General features: G+C 42.4%; 1 protein-coding gene across 1 annotated transcript; it reads right to left on the bottom strand.

Annotated features, from left to right (window-relative positions):
- Positions 1-674: 674 nt before the first annotated feature.
- On the bottom strand, positions 675-20308 carry vps54 (VPS54 subunit of GARP complex). The gene is made up of 23 exons (XM_076147941.1): positions 20188-20308; positions 17262-17436; positions 16939-17180; positions 15237-15321; positions 14959-14993; positions 14133-14264; positions 12456-12841; positions 10957-11083; positions 10474-10581; positions 10302-10357; positions 9468-9564; positions 8812-9173; positions 8131-8260; positions 7266-7447; positions 6271-6383; positions 5798-5861; positions 5595-5700; positions 4873-4960; positions 4306-4427; positions 4051-4131; positions 3777-3884; positions 3592-3686; positions 675-3178 (listed from the first exon to the last, which is right to left on the bottom strand). The coding sequence occupies exons 2-23, from the start codon at positions 17404-17406 to the stop codon at positions 3073-3075; spliced, it is 2970 nt and encodes a 989-aa protein (XP_076004056.1). The 5' UTR covers positions 17407-17436; positions 20188-20308; the 3' UTR covers positions 675-3072.
- Between the last annotated feature and the right edge of the window lie 845 nt (positions 20309-21153).

The following is a 21153-nucleotide window of genomic DNA, read 5'->3' as shown; positions in this document are numbered from 1 at the left end:
TGAATGAGAAATTCCCTGTTTCAGACCCATGCACACACGATGCAATACACACACATCCGAAACTGCGCCCCCTCCTACACACACATGCACCAGAGGGGGCACTGCAGGCAGCGCACATGGAGCAGGTTTGGGGGTTTGGTGCCTTGCTCAAAGGCACCTTGGCAGTGTCACTTGTTGGCAACTCTTTGGCTGAGGGAACTCGAACCGGCCACCCTCCCCACAAATTTGTATGTATTTCATGATAGACATGATAGTAGCAATTTGGTCCAGATAATTTAGTATAGAATACATTTTTCTAGGTAGCACCATTTACTCATAGCAAGGTGGTAGTGGGTTTGAATCCCTGTGTTAGGATAGGTCACATGCAAAGGAAGCATTTAACTGTAAAATTGAAAACTTTCATCAGAGCAAGCTTGTTTATGCTCGAATGACTGAACATGTAAGTTACTTTTACATGAGATTTTCTGCAGGATATATTGGCTTGTGTGTTGTTTTGGTGTATAAACATTTTGTACTGAACTCTAATTTGAAGTATTTGCAAGCTGCAATGGTTTCATTTTATTTCATTGTCCTGTTTTCTATTGGGACGACTCTCTGCAACTCAAGTTTTGAAACTGAGCCGTGGAAGTGGTGGAGTGTCTCATCAATCACATGACTGAGAGACAGAACACAAATCTGGTTCATGGTTTTATTCACAACTTGTTTGTAGAATTAAAAACATCAGGCATGCTGTCGGGCTCTTTCATCAATAAAGGGCACACACACACACACACACACACAGGCATCATAGGCACTCAGACACTGTAGTGGAGAGCTAAGATGTGTCAAAAGTAGGCACTTTTGAAGCAGACAATCATGTTGCACTTAGTGCTTTTTGTTTAGTACTTAATTGTCTTGGGCTACTCCCACAATACAGCAGGGCAGGTGGTTGTTTGAGCAAAACCTTACTGTAGGTGAGCTGACTTGACACTTTCATATTCCACTCACTTCCTATGTGGGAAAAGCAGCTCAAACTAGGAGGAAAAAATCATACATACATACTAAGTTACAGTCAACTGTAGGAGCAACAATTCCTTGTGGTTTTTGTTCTCCTGCAGTGTGACGTCACAACCTGCTACACCTGTGTTAATTACAGGTCAAAGGGATTTAGGTTGACTGAGGTCACATGACCACAGTGAGGCTGCTTTCACACCGGAACAGAAAATCTCCACACTTTGTCCCCCAAGCAGCAGAACAGGAAAAGACTTGATGGTTTATCCAACATAAATCTCTTGGTCATACTCATTGGTTTTGTGTAACTGAATATATTGGTACCCTGGTAATTGCAGCATAGAATTAAAATTAAGTTAAGCGTTTTCAAAGTTGAATTACTCCCTTACTTTGTTCTTCAAAAACAGTTACAAATGATTTTCTTTTATGTGGGCATCAGTAATTCTCAAGCTTAATCTCAATGCAGCCCTCATACCCGTGAGGTCTTCCAGTGATGTGTGTGTGCGGGAGTTGGTGGGTTGCTGGTGAGGTGGTGCTTGTTTTGGTTTGCTTAGGGGTTCTTGGTTGTAGACTCTTCCGGAACAAAAGCTCTCCCACCTTTCTTGAGCCAAATACTGGGACTTAATGTAATTATCTCACACTGCTGGCAGGTAGAAAAGTGACTCCTGAATGCTGAATGTGTGTTTGGAGTTTCCCTGCAACCGTCAGATGCTAAAATATACAGTCAGGAAGTGAGGATGTGACATTCAGCTGCCATTCATGGTTCAATTTCACTTTGTAGTGAAACAGACATAATAAAGACGGCCAGGAGAAGAAGGACCCGTCTGGTCTCTGACGAGTTAACAAAATAAATAGGAATGAAGATTTTCTGTTCCAGTCTGTCACTCAAGCCTCAGAGAAAGAAACCCCTCATGTTCATGCACAAAGAAACACACATTGATCGGTACGTTACACTAAAGTGTTATACAAGTCATGCTTCATGTGCTGCAGCCACGTCTTCTCCATTTGTCATATAGAAAACATTACAAAAACTCTTCAGATGGTTATGATGTCTGAGAACACAGCTGAGAAAACCTAAAGTTGTGACTCTACTGTTAAGCACTTGCAGTTCAAATGAGGAGTTGGATTAAAAAAAATGAAACTACTAAGACTTTGGTAAGAAGAGGTTTAAACAGAGTGGTAATGCTTTCACAGTCTGGATTCTCTAGATTTCAACATGCAAATTCATCACATTTATGAAATTAACTCTTCAATTACACGTTTCTGTCAGGAGGTGCTTCCCTCCAGCTCTCCCTCCTTCTCACACACATGCACTCGTGCCCACAAACACACGCGCGCACACACACACACACACACACACACACACACACACACACAATAGAGAGGTCTTAAAATATCTGTGTTTTGTCCTGGTAATGCAGCTTTTACATTATTACAACCATCCTGGTATTTGTTGCTAGGAAGAATTTTCCACTGTGCTAAATTATTTGGCTGGACCTAAATCACAGTGAACATGAGCCAGGTAAGAATGAGGTTTGGAAAAATTCTGAGAGTGTAAAACACCATGAAGGAACCCTGTTGATTATTTTGGAGAAGAGAAGAAAAACTATTGAATGACTTGAACCCTGAATCTCTGTGGCATTCGGCCGACATCGCCGCAGTGAGACGAGGATCAAATCTCTTTATCGCAGCAACTTTCAACCGGAGAGAAAGTCTGCCACTGTATAGAATTCTATCAAGACAACAGAAAAATAAATTACCCACCATTCTCAAACATTATCTACAACCTGTGTTCCCTGTAGAAGAGTAGTGTGTAGTAATGTAGGAGAGTCTACACCATACATGATGTTTGTTGAATTGCACACAGTGAGATGCAGTGGCATCAGGAGGCTCTGAGTTGCTGGTTCAAGTCTTTCAGGTGGAGCTGTTCAGGAAGCTCCTTCGTGTTGCACTTTGGTCCCTCAGCGTCCTTCCTCCGCCCTTAGCAACATCCCCGTCGTCAGCCCACAGACACCGAGCTGATCGGTCTTCCGTCCTGGACGAGGCACCAGCAGCAGGTTCAGCGTCGAGCGTCCTCACCTCTCACCTCTTCTGCTCCCAGATTTCGGCCATGTTCAGGTCGAGCCGCTCCAGGCTCTTCAGCGCCTGGATGTTTTCCGTGAAGAAGGCAACGTCCACCACAACCAGCCTGCAGGATGACCACACGCAAGCAGTGTAGTGATGTCAATACATAGAGGGGACATAGAGGTGAAGAGCTGACAAAAGGAACAATGCTCATCAGTCACAATCAAGTGGATCATTGTTGGATAAATATCTCTTTGTCTCCTGTCAGCCTTGATGTTTGAAGTGAAGTGAAAAGGACAGAGAGTGAGTTGCTGGCAGTTTAGAGTGACACAAGAACAGGAAGTCACCATGTGGTAATAACCTTCCTGTCTCCCCTCTCCTTTCCTAAGATTACATACATGTGTTCTTTCCTCTTCTCAGGTTCTAGCTTTATCCGTCAAAATGATCGTCCTTGATGTGTCACATTTTCAGACACATCAAAAATCGACGTGTTTGTGTGCGGCCGTGTGTAAAGTGTGTGTGTTAGTGAGCAGCTACCCGTGCTGCGGTCCTCCGTCGTTGACGACGCCCAGCCGAGCCAGCTGCCTCTTCAGGTGCATTTTAAAACCTGCGTTGATCCTCAGAAACAACACCTGCAGACAGACAGACAGACAGGTACCTTCAGTACAGCTGCACTCAGGTAAGATCAGTGCAGGTGGAATGTGGGAGGAAGAAAGCCTCACCTGTGTCTGCTCCTCAGGCAGCAGCTCACAGATGGCTTCATGCATTTTGCCCATTTGTTTACAGATGTTTCTGAAGCAGGTGGAGGGCATGGGAGCCTTGACTTCATACTGGGGGAAACAACACAGCTAAGCGTTACAAAGCATGTCCTGACCCGATCCACCAGCAGGCTCCAGTGTGACAGAGAGCAGACAGAACAAAGGGGACGACAAACCAGAGAGAGAGAGAGAAGCTTTACACAACTGCCTTCAACCATTCACACAGGGCCGATCTTACCTTTGATAAAGCCTTCTCAAAGAGATTGTCCATGATGGCCACCAATTTAGCTGAGATCTCTGCTATGTGATCATTGTAGTCCTGCATCACAAATGACAACATGTTACTCACATGACACACTGGCCCTGTGTCCATTTAGCTACAGCTGATGTTTGTGTGTGTAGGACACAACAGCGACAGTACTAGCAGATACATAAAGTATTCACAGAGCACGACAGCTTGTGTGTGCCATATGGATCCAGGTGTTCACGTTACCTTGGTGATGTGGTCAAAGTGTCTGAGAACGCTGTACTGTTTGGGTTGCAGTTTGGTCTCAAAGTGAGCTCTGATGATGGGAATGTAGTGAACCACCAGCTGGAGGCAGCGGGAGGCTAAAGCTGAACACACACACAACACACACAACACACAGACAATTTTGAAAGGAGGTCTGCTAATGCTAATTCTTTATCTGTCTAGATTTGATATTCCAATGCATATATAGTTTTCTTGTTTCCTGCAGTTGAATAGTTGACAGTCCGGCTGGTGAATTCTCGATCTGAATCTATTTCCAGAAGCTCCTCTTAATTGTGTTTTTCAATACCCTGGATAAAGTGAGAGCCCTTAAAGGCAGGTTAATATGAATATGAATGTATTAAGCAAATGGAAAGAATTGCAAAAACCTCAACTCTGTGTGTTGTCTCCAGTCATTTCCAGTCTGTGTCCTCACACGTGTTTGCGAACATGAGTTCTCTGTGTGAGGTTCACTGACATCACCTTTCAGGACTGAGTACTAAAGCCACATCTGAGGTTCAGTCACTCTGTGCATCACGTTTTCACACCTACCAAGATTTTTGGTAGTGATGGTCTTGAGGCCGACCACCTGCAGAGCTCCGGCTCCCAGGACCAGCTGGCAGCTCCGAGAGTTGAAGTGCTGCAGACAAAATATACTCTTTAAGGAAAATAGAACTTTTTACTACACCAAGACAGTGAGCTGCTGAATATGATTCTCAAACTTAATCAATCTTATGTCCCTTTGCCACTGTGGGGCTGAAGTGTAGCAGGCCGGCTGCCCACTTCATGTTTCACTACACTGACACTCCAGGTTTCCTTCACAAAGCAGAGACAGAAACATGGTGCCCAAGACAAGGATCAGGCAGCATGTTTAAAAACAAGAGAATGTATCGCAGACAGTTAAATAGGGAGGGCGCAGAGCTACTGCAGGGGGGGCGCAGGATCGGAAGAGGAGGGTTATGAATAAGTACCGCCTCAGGTAAATAAATGAGGTGATCTTCTCCGTCTCACTGCAGGAGAATGAGCGTCCAGAGCCAATCAGCCGACCCGTATTGTTTTGTATATTGTGACAATATTTTTACTTAATTAAGCAAAATGTAACTTTGTCTCTGATGTAGCCCTGGGCCCTTTAAGATACATTAAAAAAAAGAGAAAATGATACAAGAAAACCAAAAAGCCCTGTGTGACATAATATGATATGATATGGGAGTGTGTACTGTCAAGAAACTAAATGCAGTGCAGAGTGTGCTGTGTGTGGCGATGCAGCTTCTGACCTTGAGGAGATCTGACAGGCGTGTGAGCATGTCAGTGGCAATGGATGGGATGTCGTTGACACACTGACAATATTCCAGAAAGATTCTGATCAACAGCAGCACCGTCCTGAAAAAACACAACAAAACCCAAATCAAAAAATAGATACAAGTCTCATCTCATGTTGTTACAAATAACTCAACTCTGAAGGTGGGAGGACACTTACCCAACAACAGCATATTTCTGCCCATGGACAAGCAGATACTCAGTGGGTTTTCTATCATCTGGACCTGCAGGACAATGTTAATTAATTATCATTATTATCTTTATTTCGTAGCCTGTGTGAGGTCATTTGGTAGGGCTGTGGCCAGTGCTCCTCTAGTTCCTCCTCACACAAAGGAGCAGATACCGGTCCTGCTCCTGGGTTATTGCCCTTCTAGCCCTGTGCAGCTCTCCTTGTGTAACATTCATCTCCTGGTATCTTATGGACCACATATATTTAAGTCTCATAACACATCACTTCATCCTTCATTGTTCGGAAAATCAATCAATCTTTGAAGCACAGGTTCTGACACTTTATGTTTAGAAAGCCAAATGATTATTGGACTGACATTGTGACATTAATATTTAATAATATTTAATTTGGTTATTTTAAGAATTATTTCCTTCTTGGTGAGAAACCGTACACAGGTTGTGTACCTGGAGTTTTGCGCTCTGGTAGTGTTATTCTGCCCTCAGCGATGGAGTTCACCAACCCCTGAAACTCAGCAGGAACCTCTGCCTGCTTCCAGCGCTCGTGGTCCAGGAGGAGACTGGAGGGAAACAAAATCAGGCGGGTCAGCCAGGACACTTGCCACATTACTGTCATTTACATACAGTAGATACAGCTGCGATCCAATAACAGTCCTAATGTAAATCTGTCAAACTGATCAGGATCAGGATTTGTTGGCCTTGTGTAGCAATTTTTAATTCTGTTCAATGGGAATGATTGTGACCATTGCTGGTTGTGTTGTGTTGTACAAGACTGCAGAGGGTTTCTTAATATTTTGTGCAGCCCAATCACAATCACCCAATCACTTTCAGACAAAAATCGACTCCGCTCTTTGTTCAGGTTCCTGGTCTGTATTTTTTGTTTGTTTTATGCTCATTACTCTCTATTAACACAAAAAAAGCTCACACATTGTTGTAGACACAATTAACATGACATTCCAGGAGCTGAATCATTCTAAATGAAACTACAGGTATTGTGTCAGTAAACGAACCTGAAATTGAAAAGGTTTATATCTCTAACTTTCCACCCTAAAAACAATGCAGAAATCCTACAAGTAGTCCGGTTGAAGTTGGTACAAAACCTGAGCCATGTGTCTCACTGTAAAGCACTATGAATCCCTGTTTTACCACAGAGTCGTCCTTTTTAAGCTTTATATCTGGTGCTCACCAAGTAGCTGGTGCAAACAAGATCAATTTGTCATGGACCACACTAATATTGCACCGGGTCCTAGAGTCTCGGTCATGCAGGATCACTGTGATCATGCAGACCACCTTTGTTTTTCTTTGTGGGTGGTGGCTGAACAAAACCTATTAGATGTGAGAGGGAGCGGGACAAAATATGTCAAAATAGAAGTGTGCGGGAGCAGGACTTCATCTTGCAGGGAAATCAGTCCCTAGTGGCAAACTAGTGACGAGCAAGTTACCCGAGCTTGGTCTTTCGCTCTTCGTGGAAGCGGTGGACAAAGCGGTTGGCCTGGCTCTGTAGAGCCCCCCTCAGAGAGACGCTGCGCCTGCCACAAAGTTCTTCGGTGTCCTTGACAAATCCTTCCACTGCTTGTGAGAGACACACAAACTCTGCCGAGCTCAGGCGCTCCAGAGAGCCATCCTGTTGAGAGAGGGGAACTATGAGTGGTCAGGAAATAAACAATTTCTCTTCACACTCACTTTTCTGGCAGTATGAATACTTTCTTATTCTTTATACATAAACAGCATATGCTGTCGGCGTGTGTGCATCGCCGATCTTGACCACCACTGAACATGGTGCAAAGGTGATCCGAGAGCTCTGATGATTTTGAGCTACCAATATGTGGTAACCACGGAAGCCATACGCGATTTTCTGGAAATCCTGTTAACCTATAAGATTGTGCTACACAGTCTAATCGCAGCAATCATTTTTCTGTGATCCCAAAACAAAGGATTTGCAAGGAAGGTCGCAGCTGGAAAGAAGCACATTCAGTGCAAGTCTGATGGATTTTTCCAGATTTCCGTGTTCGAAACAGTGTTTCCTCCTCCAAGGAGAGATAGCCTAGCATACCAACCTGCAGGAGGTTGTAAATTGGTCGTCGTAGTTTTGGGAGTTGTGAGGATGCCATTCAACTACAGGAAGCAAAGGGACTGCATGAGAGTCCCTCATGCCCTTTAACAAAAGACAGGAAACTAAAACTAAATGAACCAAACTGAGAGAGCTGTATATCACAGAGGAGAACAGAGCAGAGGGGAAGCAATCCATGCTGGCCAGAAACAAGGGACTGGAGTATGGACTATAGATAAGGCAAGAAAGTAACTTACCTTGGCTCTGGCTGTGAGCACTTTGACACAGCGGTCATGGCTGACGTCAGAGGCAGTGTGGAGCAACTCCTGGATGTTATTGGCCTCCTGGCTCAGCTCCAGCTCTGTGGGCATCATGTCCTCACCGCACCTGCAAAGGACACATCGCGCATCACGGATCACGTTTGAATGCACTGCTCATTCATGGAGCAGCAGCTGATTGTTACAAGAGTTTTGATTTCCAAAAAAGTGTGCTTCTCAGTGTAGGTAGGGTTGGATTAATATACACGTTTCCCAGACTGAGCAGCATGTGAGAAGCTGCCCAGTGGTTTTATACACTACATAGAAAAAGATTAGACAGACAAGGCCACATCTGTTCAACAAAGACAAATCACAGAGTACTTTGACTAAATACTTAACAGTACATGCTTGAGATAGATATGATGAATATTTACTCAGGTTACAGAGACACAAACCCTTAAAGATTGAGTAAGAACCTGGTGAGCGGTCAGTATTATATGGTATACTAGACCTATCAAATAGTCACAAAACGGTTAGAGCAAGATTCCTTCTCTCCCAGGAGAAATGGGATTTTCGCCATGATACCAACTACAACTGGGGATCCAACATTTTCAAATGGTTGTGATTTGTCTTTGCTGTATCACAGCTCGGTTGAAGGTGAAAATATGATTAGTTTCATACATGTTTGTGGTTCCCCCTGCTGCCTGGAAGGTCTGCTCCTTGCTTGAGGAGGATTCTGAGGTGCCAGAGGCCAAGTCGCAGCCGACAGCCCACTGGTTCCTGGATCCAACTGTGGAGCTCTGACCCTGGGCCACACCTGCTACCACTGCCTGCTGCTGCACCTCATTCAAAGCGTCACTGATGAACAGGCCTTCATGGGTGAGGTAGGCCAGCTCAGCCTCTCCCTGTAGGTGTGATAGGCCAGGATCTACATTCTCCCGGCCTGTGGCCCCAGAAACCTCTCCCGTCTCCTGCAGGAACCTGTTCTTCTGGTTAGAGTCTTGCACTTCGAGGACCACATTCCTTATGATGTTCATAGTGACCTGGTGGTAAGAAAGCGGAACACGCAAACCTGTTGCTAAGTAATGTCACAGTCAGGGTTTTCCATATCATTGCCTACCGTCACTTGGGCACGGTGCCTAAATGCTCATTGCCTAAGACGAAAGAAATAAACACGGTACAAGAATATTTTTTTCAATTTAAAGAACCTTTTCAACAGCACCCACAAATAAACAACAATGGCAAGAAGCACAGTGGAAAGAAGTACCGTATACCTTGTGAATAATTAGCAAACAATCAATTCAGCTTGCTTTCTGTAGTGGACACTTTGTGCTCACCTTGACTCTCTGTAGAAAGAGAAGGAAACTCTCAAAGATGCTCTTCAGCAGCTCAAACCACTGAGGGAATGTCATCAGACGCATCTGGTCAGCTAGCCTGGGAGGAAAAACACATTCAGTACATTGGATTTATAGTTACATAATCTGATGCGTTCATGTTTTGGAACAGCCTGAGGTTATATGGTAAATGTTGAATGAGTAGGCTTGACTGGGTTCAGTTCCTAAAATTAGTGACCGACTGCAATTTGTGTCTTATAGCGACGTCTCATTGAGCTTTCTATGTGTTCCACTGCTTTGACACTGGAGGCTCGATCTCAGGGTTGCTGACACATGTAAAACAGTCAGGAGTGAATCGTTGTGATGAACTCTTTGGTTGTCAACCCATAACAGTATGAGGCCCTTCTGCTGATGACCAGCATACAAACAAAATGCTAAATTTCCCAACAAAACAAGATATGTTCCCTCAAGTTCTCAGTGAGACATTTATGACCCAAATCTCACAATCTTGACTGTGGTTGTGCTCCGTGCCTAGCAGATAGATGACAAGTCCATGATGCGTTTCCTCCTGCATTTTTTTTTTTGCTGTACGCTATACAGAACACAATTATGATTCTTTTGTCATTTTCAGGTCAACGCTGCTTGGAGCTGATAAAACTAATTATGCACACCCGTCTCCTTAACCCCTTAAAAATATTATAGTCTTTTAGTTTAGACTTTACTTACAGCAGCGCCTACAGGCCAGTTTGAAAGTTAAGGATTAAGTTCAGAGATTCATCATCATACAATTCAGACTTTGATTTGTTTCGTCATGACTTCATGAACTGCCCTACTTACTTTGTGACGACTTCTGTGTCGATGTCTTCTATAAGTAAAACACTTTCCGCCACACACTGCAAAGAGACACTTCAGTTCAGATTCTCACTAGCTTCATTAGGTCATTTGCGCTTTAGTTAATAGGTTAGACATTGTCAGTCATTGATGAGTAGAAGAACAAAAACCATTATACCTGAGTGACAATGGCCTTGGCAGCCAGGATCATCTCTTCATTGTAAATATCCAGAAAGTCCAACTTCCTTTGCCGCAGCAGGCCAAACACAAGTGACTCCAAACGTTCCTGCAAAAAACAACACACAGCTGATTTTAGATAACTGAAACGAGACAGGACAAGAAAGTCACACAGCAGAATGCATGCTTCCATTTTATATCAGTTAAGATTAACAGCCAAAAGCTAGAAATTATGCCAAATTATTTAACAACAGGAGCTTTTCATTCTTAACCCTGCAGGAAGGCAGGCAACCAATTTGTGGTAGTGGACAGTGAGTCTATCCAAGCCCTTAACTAAACCTGGGTTGGCTAATAATGTGTCTGTTTTGTAATAATATAAGAAAAGTTACAATAAACATACTCTGAGCAAACGCATCACATTGCTTAATGAACAGTAGAATCTGACTGTGAGCCTGAGTGATGATGAGTGTTGTTTCATTCAAACCTTCTCCAAGATCTGTGGCTCATCCCTCAGGCTCCGGTTCAGGTCACTCCGAGCGTACATGCTGAAGTCCTCCACCATCATCTTATCTATCAGCTTCTCTAGCTCACACAGCTGAGAGCCCAGATGTCTGGGAGACAGGGAGACAAACAAACAGACATGGCAACATAAGCAGCATTCCACCTTCAATGTCTTCTTAGCAGCTGCAGAAGTAGCAGTTTACTTCCAGACACATTCACAGTTGCCACTGTACATCCTGCTTTGGCTTTAGGTTACATAAGAAGATTGTGAAGAATGTGAATTATTCAATGGGTAGACATGGTTCCACATGTCACAGGATGCTGTAAGGGATTTTGCCAAAACTATGGTTTAGGTAACCTGGAAAGAAATGATGACACATGAAAGCAGTAGAGAGAATGATTCCACAAGAGGCATGAGGCAAACAGCACTGAGAAGGTTTTCTTTCAGTTAAGTCATTAACAATCTCACCCCAGGTTTTGCAGACATAAGGCTGTTGAATATTTCAAGTACTTATTACTTGATTATTATGTTGGCACTTCCAAGGTACACAATTAATTTTTGAGTACTTCTTTCTGTGGAGAAAGATCCAAAATGTCACTGGACCTGGAAGATGTAGAGGTCCTACATATAAATCACACATCAGATCTTGATGAACAAATTATTCAAGTTGAAAATCTTGCCTGATGAACATTGTATACGTTGTTGAGAACAAAATTATGTAGCAACGGTCATTGGAAACCAAAATCAACCCATTGAGGGCTGGATTCAAAAAGCACACTGAAAATTGTAAAGGATTGAAATCACAGCGTGATCCAACTTGGAGCTCCTGGATAGTCTGTGTCGGTACTTGACGGCATCGGATGACCAATACATTATGTCCCATAGGTGTTCCAATTGGACTTAAGTTAGGGGAATGTGAGGGCAGGTCAATGGCATCAATGCCTGCGTCATCCAGGAACTGACTACACACTCTGGCCACATGAGATCGGGCATTGTCTTGCATCAGGAAGAATCACAGAATACAAAACTAGAAAATACTCAGCAGGGTTGGATAAGCAGAGAGCAATTGACTGTGGCCATCACATGCAAAACCAGTTATTGGGGATCGTCTTGCTTTTGCTTCTTCATTGCACTTGTTGTCACTTTCATTTGCACCAAAGCCAGTGAAATTGATTCACAGTCACTTTTGCTTCCTAAATGGTCAGATTGATATCCCTGAAATGTAACTGACCTGGTGTTAGACTGTGAGGATGTGTTCCCATCATTTTTTTTGAGCAGTGTATTTTGGTGGTTATAAAAGAATCAATAAGGAAATCCTAACATTTCTCCATAAAAACAGTAAATCAATACTCAAGCTCCTGCTCCGACAGAAAGTTGTGCTAATACAATGTGACATCATGCTAAAATGCAGTTATTTTCCAGCTGGTGCTCAACACTTCTAACCTTGCAAGATCTAAAAATAAATCTATAAACCCACTCACCGGAAGCTGTGTATTCCCTGGAGCTCCTGCTGCAGCACCTCCTTGGTGGTGGCGATGAGTTCAAGTGCTCCCACAAACTCAGATGTAGAGAGCAGCAGCTGCACAGTGGGCTGTGTCTGATGAACAGCAGCCATCAGCTTCAGCTTGTTGTGTAGCTTAACACAATTGTTACGCGTCAGGCCAGTGCGAAGGGCCTTTAGAGGACCTTGGCACATTACACGGTCCATAGCAGCGGTCCTGCCACGTAGAATGGTGACAGCGAGCTGTGTATCCTGCAGCCGATCCTGGAGGTCATGCTGAGAGGACATGGCATGAAAGAAGGCCTCCGAACGCAGGGAAATCTGCCGAGCGATGCTCACCTCCACCACGTCCAGGTAGTGACTCAACTGGAGGGAAGCAGATGGAGTAATCTTCACACTTGATCATGGCAATCATGCTTTATATATGATCAGCTGCACCTCCATCATCAATGCACACTGGAATGCAGCGTTACCCCGAAGCTTTACTGCCAAATACTACTGCAAAAGTCGCACACCTCTGGCGGAGACAGACAGAATTAAAAACAGAGAAAGAGAAGTCTTGTGTTGGCCAGTCTCCATAAATATTATTGACAATCACAACATTTGATGCTCAAATCAATATTGGCACTAGGCGTGCATCTGTAATGGATGTACTACACTGTAGTGGACATTTTTACGAACCAGTAATGTGCACAAAACATGTCCAAGTTGAACTCATTGTTGTTTAAAATGAACTAGGATTACTTTTTATGTCTTGAGGTGCAAGAGCTGTGCGAGTTTAGTCCGACTGATTTTTGTTCTAGACAGTCATGACAACAATGTGTCCTGGCGGATAACGTGACAGATGGATCAGGCAATCAAGATTTTCAGGCTTTGTTATGCAGACTACACAAGGAAATCACATGCAGCCTTTGTACTGGAAATACATAGTTTCCTGTGCGTAAAGTGCACCGGCCTGGTGTTTGTTAGGCTGTGTCACCTAAGGAAACAAACCCCTTTGTGCTATTCAATTCTGGGTCTGTCAGGGTAGTCACTTGCTCTGTATAGTAATCCTTTGCCGTTCAGCCACTAACTTTGAGGTCAAAAGGTGATGTCACCCCACCATTGTAAATGAGTCACTACTAGTATGAATGAACTTTGTTGCATTTCGTGTGCATGCCACTGTAATTTCTGTACGCACTCTAAAATTTCCTGATCAACAATAACAACATAGTTACAGGTAAAAAAAAAAACATGCTTCGGATATTGAGGCTTCCTACAGACACATCTAGATGGAATCATGAGTAGGATGAGAAGGGGTAGCTCAGTTGTAAACATTAGGCCAATATGAGTAAGTGTGACTAAACAAGGGCAGCATTATGTCCTGTACTAGTACATCGGCTTCATTCTGGTGAACCACCAGTTGATTGGTTGGAGGGCTAAGTGATTGACAGGTAAATTAAAAATAGAGTGAAAGGTGATAAAAAAAAAAAGATTACATGCACTCAGACAAGATTAATTAAAAAGTAACATATTTGCCAGGAACAGGGACAACACAAATTAGACTAATGGTTTTGACTGGTCTGCAGAAGGTGTAGATACATGACACATCTACTGCCCTGCTCATAGTCAAATGTTTTACAGATCTGTGATAGGTGGATATCGCTCATTGTTTCACCTTCTCCTGCAACAGCTTGGAGGAGGCCATGTCCCTGCTGCTCTTTCCCCCAGCGCTGTTGAAGTGCGACCAGGGTAAGACGGTATTGAAGGTGGCAGGGTCCTCCAGAGCAAAGTCAGGCTTCATGAAGATCTTGCATGAATAAGACACATTAACACATAAGGGCAGCGAAAGCGAAGAGACACAGAGAGAGTCATCACGAGATCAGAGGCCATGGGACCACAAAGCTTTAACCCGTGAATTATGCAATTTACATAGTCACAATTACTACACAACATGTGATGCCTTACTAATCGTATCAATGTTTCTCAGCTCAAAGAAACTTGGAATCATCGTCTGTCACAATCAATTTTTTTCACTCTTCATTAACAGAAATTTGGAAAACTCGAAAAACGTGGGAAATGCTAATCCTTTGCACTTGGACATCACAAGATACTTATTTCACAAGCAATCTATTGTTTCCCTTCTTATTTCTCTATTTGAAAGAACCACACCCATTTTAACGACGACACCAACAACCAGCTAAACAGGGATGATAATGGTTACTAATAAATCATTATAAGTTGTGGCAAAATATCCTTGTGTCATTTTGTTGCTTTGAATTTTGTTTCTCCTGTTTGATTGGACTTATTGTGATCAAACTCCCTGCTGAAATGTTTTCTGCATATAACAAATGTCATTTTTGGCCAATTTAAGTTCATTCTGCTGCAAAAACAAATGTAATGTAAACAAATGTAATGTGTAATATTTTTCACTATCTGCACATTACATGAAATATTGACATCATCCGTTATTATCAGGCAGATCACACTAGATGACACCTTACCTTTGGGACTTGCTCCAGCTCGGCTCGGGATTTGTCTAAAATGAAGAGGATGAGAGGCGAATTAACTTTTATTTGACACATTTTATTTGACATATGTTTTAGTTTAAATATTTATTGGTTAACACTGGTTTGGCAGCAGCAAGGTGTGTATACACAGGATGTATGCATCAAGTTACTAGCAGGTGATGTGTGTTTTGACTGGCCTTTCTGCGGATGAGCCCGGGCATGGCAGGCAGGGAGTGTAGTGACTGCAGTCTAAGTTGATAAATAATTCATACCTTGGTTGGTGGTGATACTGGAGATGGCATCCACATCATCTTTGTTGGGACAGATCATCTTGCAGCGTTCATGAACTCTTTCCCTCTAAAAATAAATCACAGAAGGTTTGGGGACTTCAGTTAAATCAAGAACAATCACTTTCAAACTACTACAATTTTCCATCAAGTGCAGCATATTTGCCATCAGTGTACTATTTATAAATAGCAATCGCTACCTTAGAGTAATCATTCTGAACAATGATATGTTGGCTTGATGAAGAATTGGTTGCCTCCATCTTGCTCAGGTGGCACTATTGGTACTTTCTACTTTCTCTAAAACATATATTTCTCATCAGCCCCATCCCTGCCTGTCCATTTCTATTTGTAATCATGCTTCAAAGTGATTTGTAACTTATCAGCTATTCTTCCACAAACTGCTGTCAGCATAAACTAAAACGTTATGTCAATCAATCACCACAGCTAAATAGGAAAGGAATGAAGTTGAGGCATAATCTGTAGTGGCCACACACTGCCACTAGATGCCATCCCTGACTCAGAATGTATTCTTCAAAGACAAACATTGTTCCAGGTGACTTATGATCTCAATCGTTGCTTTGAATAGTTTTCCTAGTGGTAATACATTTACATTTAGTCATTTTGGCAGACTTTTATTCAAAGCGACGTTTAAGTATCATTGTTCTCCATCCACTAGCCCGGTATCTGCTGGGGTGTTTCTAACCAGTTGTGAATTCATGCATACAATTCATGACATTCAGTCAAATGAGAACAAACCAACCAGCTTGCTGCAGGAATAAGGAAGTGAAAGAATAATGTCTAACTGCCTACCTGTTGTTTTATTATCCATAACACACTTTAATGCTGTCATTCTGAAACTTGTAGGGGGAAATGAACACAACGCTGCATATAGAATGTGTGTGCTGGATTATACTCCAGACTGGAGGCGTTCACGGACAGCTGGGGACACCGCACATGCACAATAGTGCTAATTATACTACATTTGTACTTTCTGGAGCCGCTTGGACGTGTATTTCCGCGGCGTCAGACATAATCCGGCTACTCCTTATTGTTTTTAATGGCCGGCCATATTACATTTAATAGCTAGCCTGGATATGCATTGCAGATATCCATACTTCCATTCCTCCAAGATGAACATTTCATTTCAGATTTGCAGTACATCAAGTCTAGACACACACTTTCTTCTTTTCCTGAGCAATTTTTCTCCACGAGTTATTGCACATAGGGACGTCTTTGTACTGTTTTGATGGGGAATCATATATGAGGGTAGCGACGCTTTCTTTCTTATTTGTAAGGATTTGTAAGGTTTTACATTTAGAAATATCAGAAAGAGATGTGTACAGCTATGGAAAACCAATAGGTTCATATTTATACAGGAGCCATCACACTTCTGTAATTAAAAAAACGTGGCTGAAGTGAACTTTGGGTGTAAATTAGCAGAAATTAATCTGCTGTGCAAATTAGCAGTGCAAGTGCTCTTATAATAAATAGGATTATATCAAAGAACTGCTGTTGTGAATTACATTCCAATAACATTAAAAATCAACTGCTCACTGGTAATAATGATAATAAATTCATATTTCTTTGAAAGCCTTGCTTCCATCCCGAGGGTATTGAGGCCTTAGCTGCAGTAACACAGAGGGGCCTTGGTTTAACAAATGCACTGAATAATTCAGAGTGGTGTTACCTGAGCCATCTCCTGCAGGTAGGGGCCAAAGTGTTCTCTGGTGATGTTGGGGAGGTAGAAGGAGGGCATCACCTCTGTCTCTGCAAAGTCCAGGCCCCATGTTTTGGTGAAAAAGTCAGACTCACGCTTAGCAAGCCGTGGGTCATTCAGCGCAGCGGGGAGGTTGACCTTGGAGCTGTACACTGTCCACCTGTCGTGCTCTGCAACCACAGACGGGCCATCGCAAAGGCCTCGTCTCTCCCCTGTAAAGAAAGAGTATCACCATTGCAAAAAGGTCTTTATCATTTCAATTTCAAAAGCTGAGAGACGACAGATAACCCCACCTGTGGGCTCCTTCGGACAGACATCGGGCAGCGAGCGGATGGGGCGGCAGCGAGGGGTGGTGGGATCCTGGTCTTTATGGTAGATCCTACCTCGACCTCTACTTCCCAGATGAGGCACTGGAGAGGAGCCTTGGCTGGAGGCCATGGCATTGGGACTCACCTCCCAGGAGGCTAGCTGGATACAAAAAACACAGGCAGAAAAATATAACTGGTAAACTAAGTGGAGTTTCTGCTTGGCTGGACTGGTGTTTCCCAAAGCTAATGGGAGTGAAAGACATGCAGATAAAAAGGAAAGTGGAAAAAGTGTAAACAACTCTATTCATCTTCACTTTCACATGAATAGTATGTATGGCTGCAATACTACTCCATAAACACGATAGAACTTTTACTATACCATAACATATAGTAAAAGGTGTCATGACATGGACATGGACGTCATGTCATGATGTCATGTCCATCCCATAGCTCAAGATGGACATCTTGAGCTATGGGACTACTTATGTTTTAATGTATGAATGGAACTGTGTGATGTTTATTTATTGTTATTTATTAATAGTTGTTTATTTATAGTTTATTGCTGTTTATTTATTACTGTTCAAAGATTCAGGCACAGCACAAATACATTTCGTTGTATTAGCATGTACAATGACAATAAACGATTCATTCTATATGAATGTCAGATGCACTTTTAATAAAGCTGGATTTGGTCCGACTTGACGGTAAAATACAAGTGGTTTCCAGTGTCATTTCTGTCGCTTGTAGATTGAATATCATCTGTGATCAATACCTTAGCCGAAGCATTCTTTACTCATTGCTTTAGCTGCAATCCCGGCAGTGTGAAATGCATGGCAAAGCAAGAAAGAAGCGTACATAATTACTGACTGCATTTCACCGATAATCTCGCTCTCATTAACAAAGTCAATCGATTAGCAGCATTGTGATACCGATGCAGAATGATTGCGGAGTTTCGATTTTGTGAAGCCAGCTTGCTGAAACAAGGCCGAGGCCTGTTGAGCTTGAGGATATTTATATAGCCGCTAATACAGTATATGCTTAAATTGTCCAAGGATATTCTTTCCCAGCAGTACAGATTCTCAGCAGAAAGCAGACATTTATGCTTCTTACATAGTTTACCCTGCGTTTCATGTTTGCAGGATTGCAAATCAATAAAGGTGCAGCTCAATAAATTTGAATATTGTCGTCTTCCCTATTATTCCCTATTATGTCGCCTACTGAACCAGACTGAGAGACAATTTAAATGTTCAGCAGGTGATTTGAGTTACCGGTAATGAGCCGATTAGAGTGCGACACTGTGAGGCTACAATATTGAACTTTTTCACAATATTCAAATTTTCTGAGATACTGAATTTGGGGTTTTCATGAGTTGTAAGCCATAATCATCTAAATTCAAACAAATAAAGACTTTAAATATTTCACTTTGTGTGTAATGAATCTATAATATATATATTATATATGACAGATTCATTTTTTGAATTGATTTACTGAAATAAATTTAACTTGTCCACGATATTCTTACTGAGCTGGACCTGTAAATAATGAGGAGGTGCTCACAGGTGATATTGAATTCACAAGATACAGCGGTGACTGAATACAACTTCAATTAGCGAGTAAAGACAAATCAAATCTAGGTTTATTTAAAGTACATTTGACACAAATGGCCCTCTTTTATTTGAGCTTGCACATCTCCTTGTCGCTACCCTTTTTAAACATGGAAACCTTTACTTTTACAACAGCTGGGAATGTTCTTTTTAGGAGACATAACTTAATAACGTATGAGCTTCGAAGACAACATATACTAAATGCAAGATACTGCCATATATTGAAACATAGAAAGTCTGGATGTAGAAGCAATTTTGCACATGTGTGATCCAAACCAGATACTGCCCGATATCAAAACGTTGAGAGACATGATGTAGATCCCATTTTAAACATTAGTCTTCCAAATCAGGTTTTCGGGTCCAATTCAGCGACACTCAGCATTAACAAGGCTGGCATTAACAAATCCTGCTGAGCGGTTTTGTGATACAACTAAGCCTGATTGCAGGGTTTTGATTTTGAGCCATCTCACACAAGCAAGGCCGAGATCAGTTGAGCTCCCTTCTTAGCACAGGCACCAACAAGCCACCCACTCTTAAGGAAAAAAACAACACATATAGATCTTTAACAGGCTACAAAGCTGCTCTTACACAACAAGATAATGGGGAAATCACAAAGCTGTGTCTGCAGAAGCTGTGCCACAAGTGGTACTCATAACAGAGTTTGAGAACCACTTCTTTAAACTTGTGGTCATTGAGAATGGTGAATCAGGTGATATTTCATTCAAGAACAGACTATGGTCGATAATCAGGTTTAAAGTATGTTATCATTTTGTTAGGTATTCTCTTGATGTTTTGTTTTTAGACTCTGCGAGCTTAAACTTAATACACATTCTAATAAGGAAGGGGCAAGCTTTAGGTTAAACAATTTACAGCATTAGAGTACAGACATGTTGAGATAAGGTCACGAACATGTACGGTATATGGGTAAATATCAATACTTTCCCTACAACAGGCAGCTGTGACAGCAGCTAGCCAGCTAACGCTAGCTTAGCTGCAATCAAATCATGTAGCTTTTAGCATTGTTTTGAGTTTAAACTGATTTGGAAACCAAGTGAACTTTATCCAGTAACGCGGGATGCATAAAATCAGTTAAACTTTGGATGACACGACTGATAAAGATTCAAACTGTGCCAAATAACCGCGGCCCCTGCTAAAGCTACTGTTGTCAACAGGTCCAGCGGTGTTACACGTAGGCTGGCTAACGACGCTAAGTAGACTTAGTCTAGCCCTGAGCAGACAGACGGGCGAGAAGAGCACTGAGCGGAGACGAGCATCGGCACACGGAGGGGAAACATCGGGTGTCGTACCTGACGTCTGAAACACAGCAGACGGTCTTCTCTTCACCATCACAGAAACAGGAGATGCACTGTAGGGAAGGCAAGCCACATAGCTGCAGCTAAGACCGGTACACTAACCATCATGCACTGCAGGGGGAGGGGCAGCCTCCTGCCTGCTGGGATTGTGGTCCCCTTCCTTTCAGTACAAGCTGCTTCCATCTGCTGGCCGAAACATGCTCTCTGGTCTACTGTATTATGTCTAAAGGACTATCCATGCGTAGAGAAAATGTACAAAAACATACTTATGAGACATTGTATTTTATGAAAACACTTTTTTAAATCCGTCATTGAATATTTATTTATTTAAGTATTGATTTATAAACGTATGTACTGAATGTCCAATATGTACATTTGTTTATATATTAATTTCAAATTTCTTTTAAATTCAACTTTATTTATATAGCGCCAAATCACAACAAACGTTATCTCAAATAGAGCGAGAGAGCGAGAGAGAGAGAGAGAGAGAGAGAGAGAGAGACAGAGACAGAGACAGAGAGAGAGACAGAGACAGAGAGAGAGCACAGCAGAAGTAATATAGTAAGTGTAAATATGACATTAAGGGTACAACATACATCAAACCAGTAATAGTAGCAGTAGCAGGAGTAGACAAGAAATTAAAAAGATAGATGCATTACAGCATTATTGCACTTGGTCATTAGCAGTGTTGCATAGTATAGCACATAGGATGCCATTATGGGATTGTTGCCCGACAGTCAGTGCTTTTTGCGTTTTGGTATGTGTGGTCTACTGGGCGCAGTGCTGGCTGTTGAGTCTGACAGAGTCTGTTACATTACAACTTGCTATAATGTGCATGAGGAACAGTCTCAATTGCATGTAAATTCTAAGATAACTTACTTTGTTTGAACACTCAAGTGTACGCTTTGATTCCCATATCAGAGCAGGGACCCCTATCTTCCCTCACAGGATGACAGGTAT

Source organism: Genypterus blacodes, unplaced genomic scaffold (genome assembly GCF_046128005.1).
Source record: "Genypterus blacodes isolate CSIRO-AG114 ecotype Tasmania unplaced genomic scaffold, CSIRO-AGI_Gbla_v1 ptg000039l_1, whole genome shotgun sequence".
Classification (NCBI taxonomy): Eukaryota; Metazoa; Chordata; class Actinopteri; order Ophidiiformes; family Ophidiidae; genus Genypterus; species Genypterus blacodes.
Note: the sequence above shows the minus strand (reverse complement) of the source record. Positions and strands in the feature narration are given on the sequence as shown.

What these genes read in the sequence shown, in the direction of transcription:
- vps54 (XM_076147941.1), bottom strand. Translation starts at nt 17,406, where the DNA reads ATGGCCTCCAGCCAAGGCTCCTCTCCAGTGCCTCATCTGGGAAGTAGA. An exon ending in CCAAGCTGTTGCAGGAGAAG is followed by an intron (nt 12,842 to 14,132) that starts GTGAAACAATGA and finishes GCTTCCCTCCAG; the next exon opens with TTGAGTCACTACCTGGACGT. An exon ending in CCAAGGCCATTGTCACTCAG is followed by an intron (nt 10,358 to 10,473) that starts GTATAATGGTTT and finishes GTCTCTTTGCAG; the next exon opens with TGTGTGGCGGAAAGTGTTTT.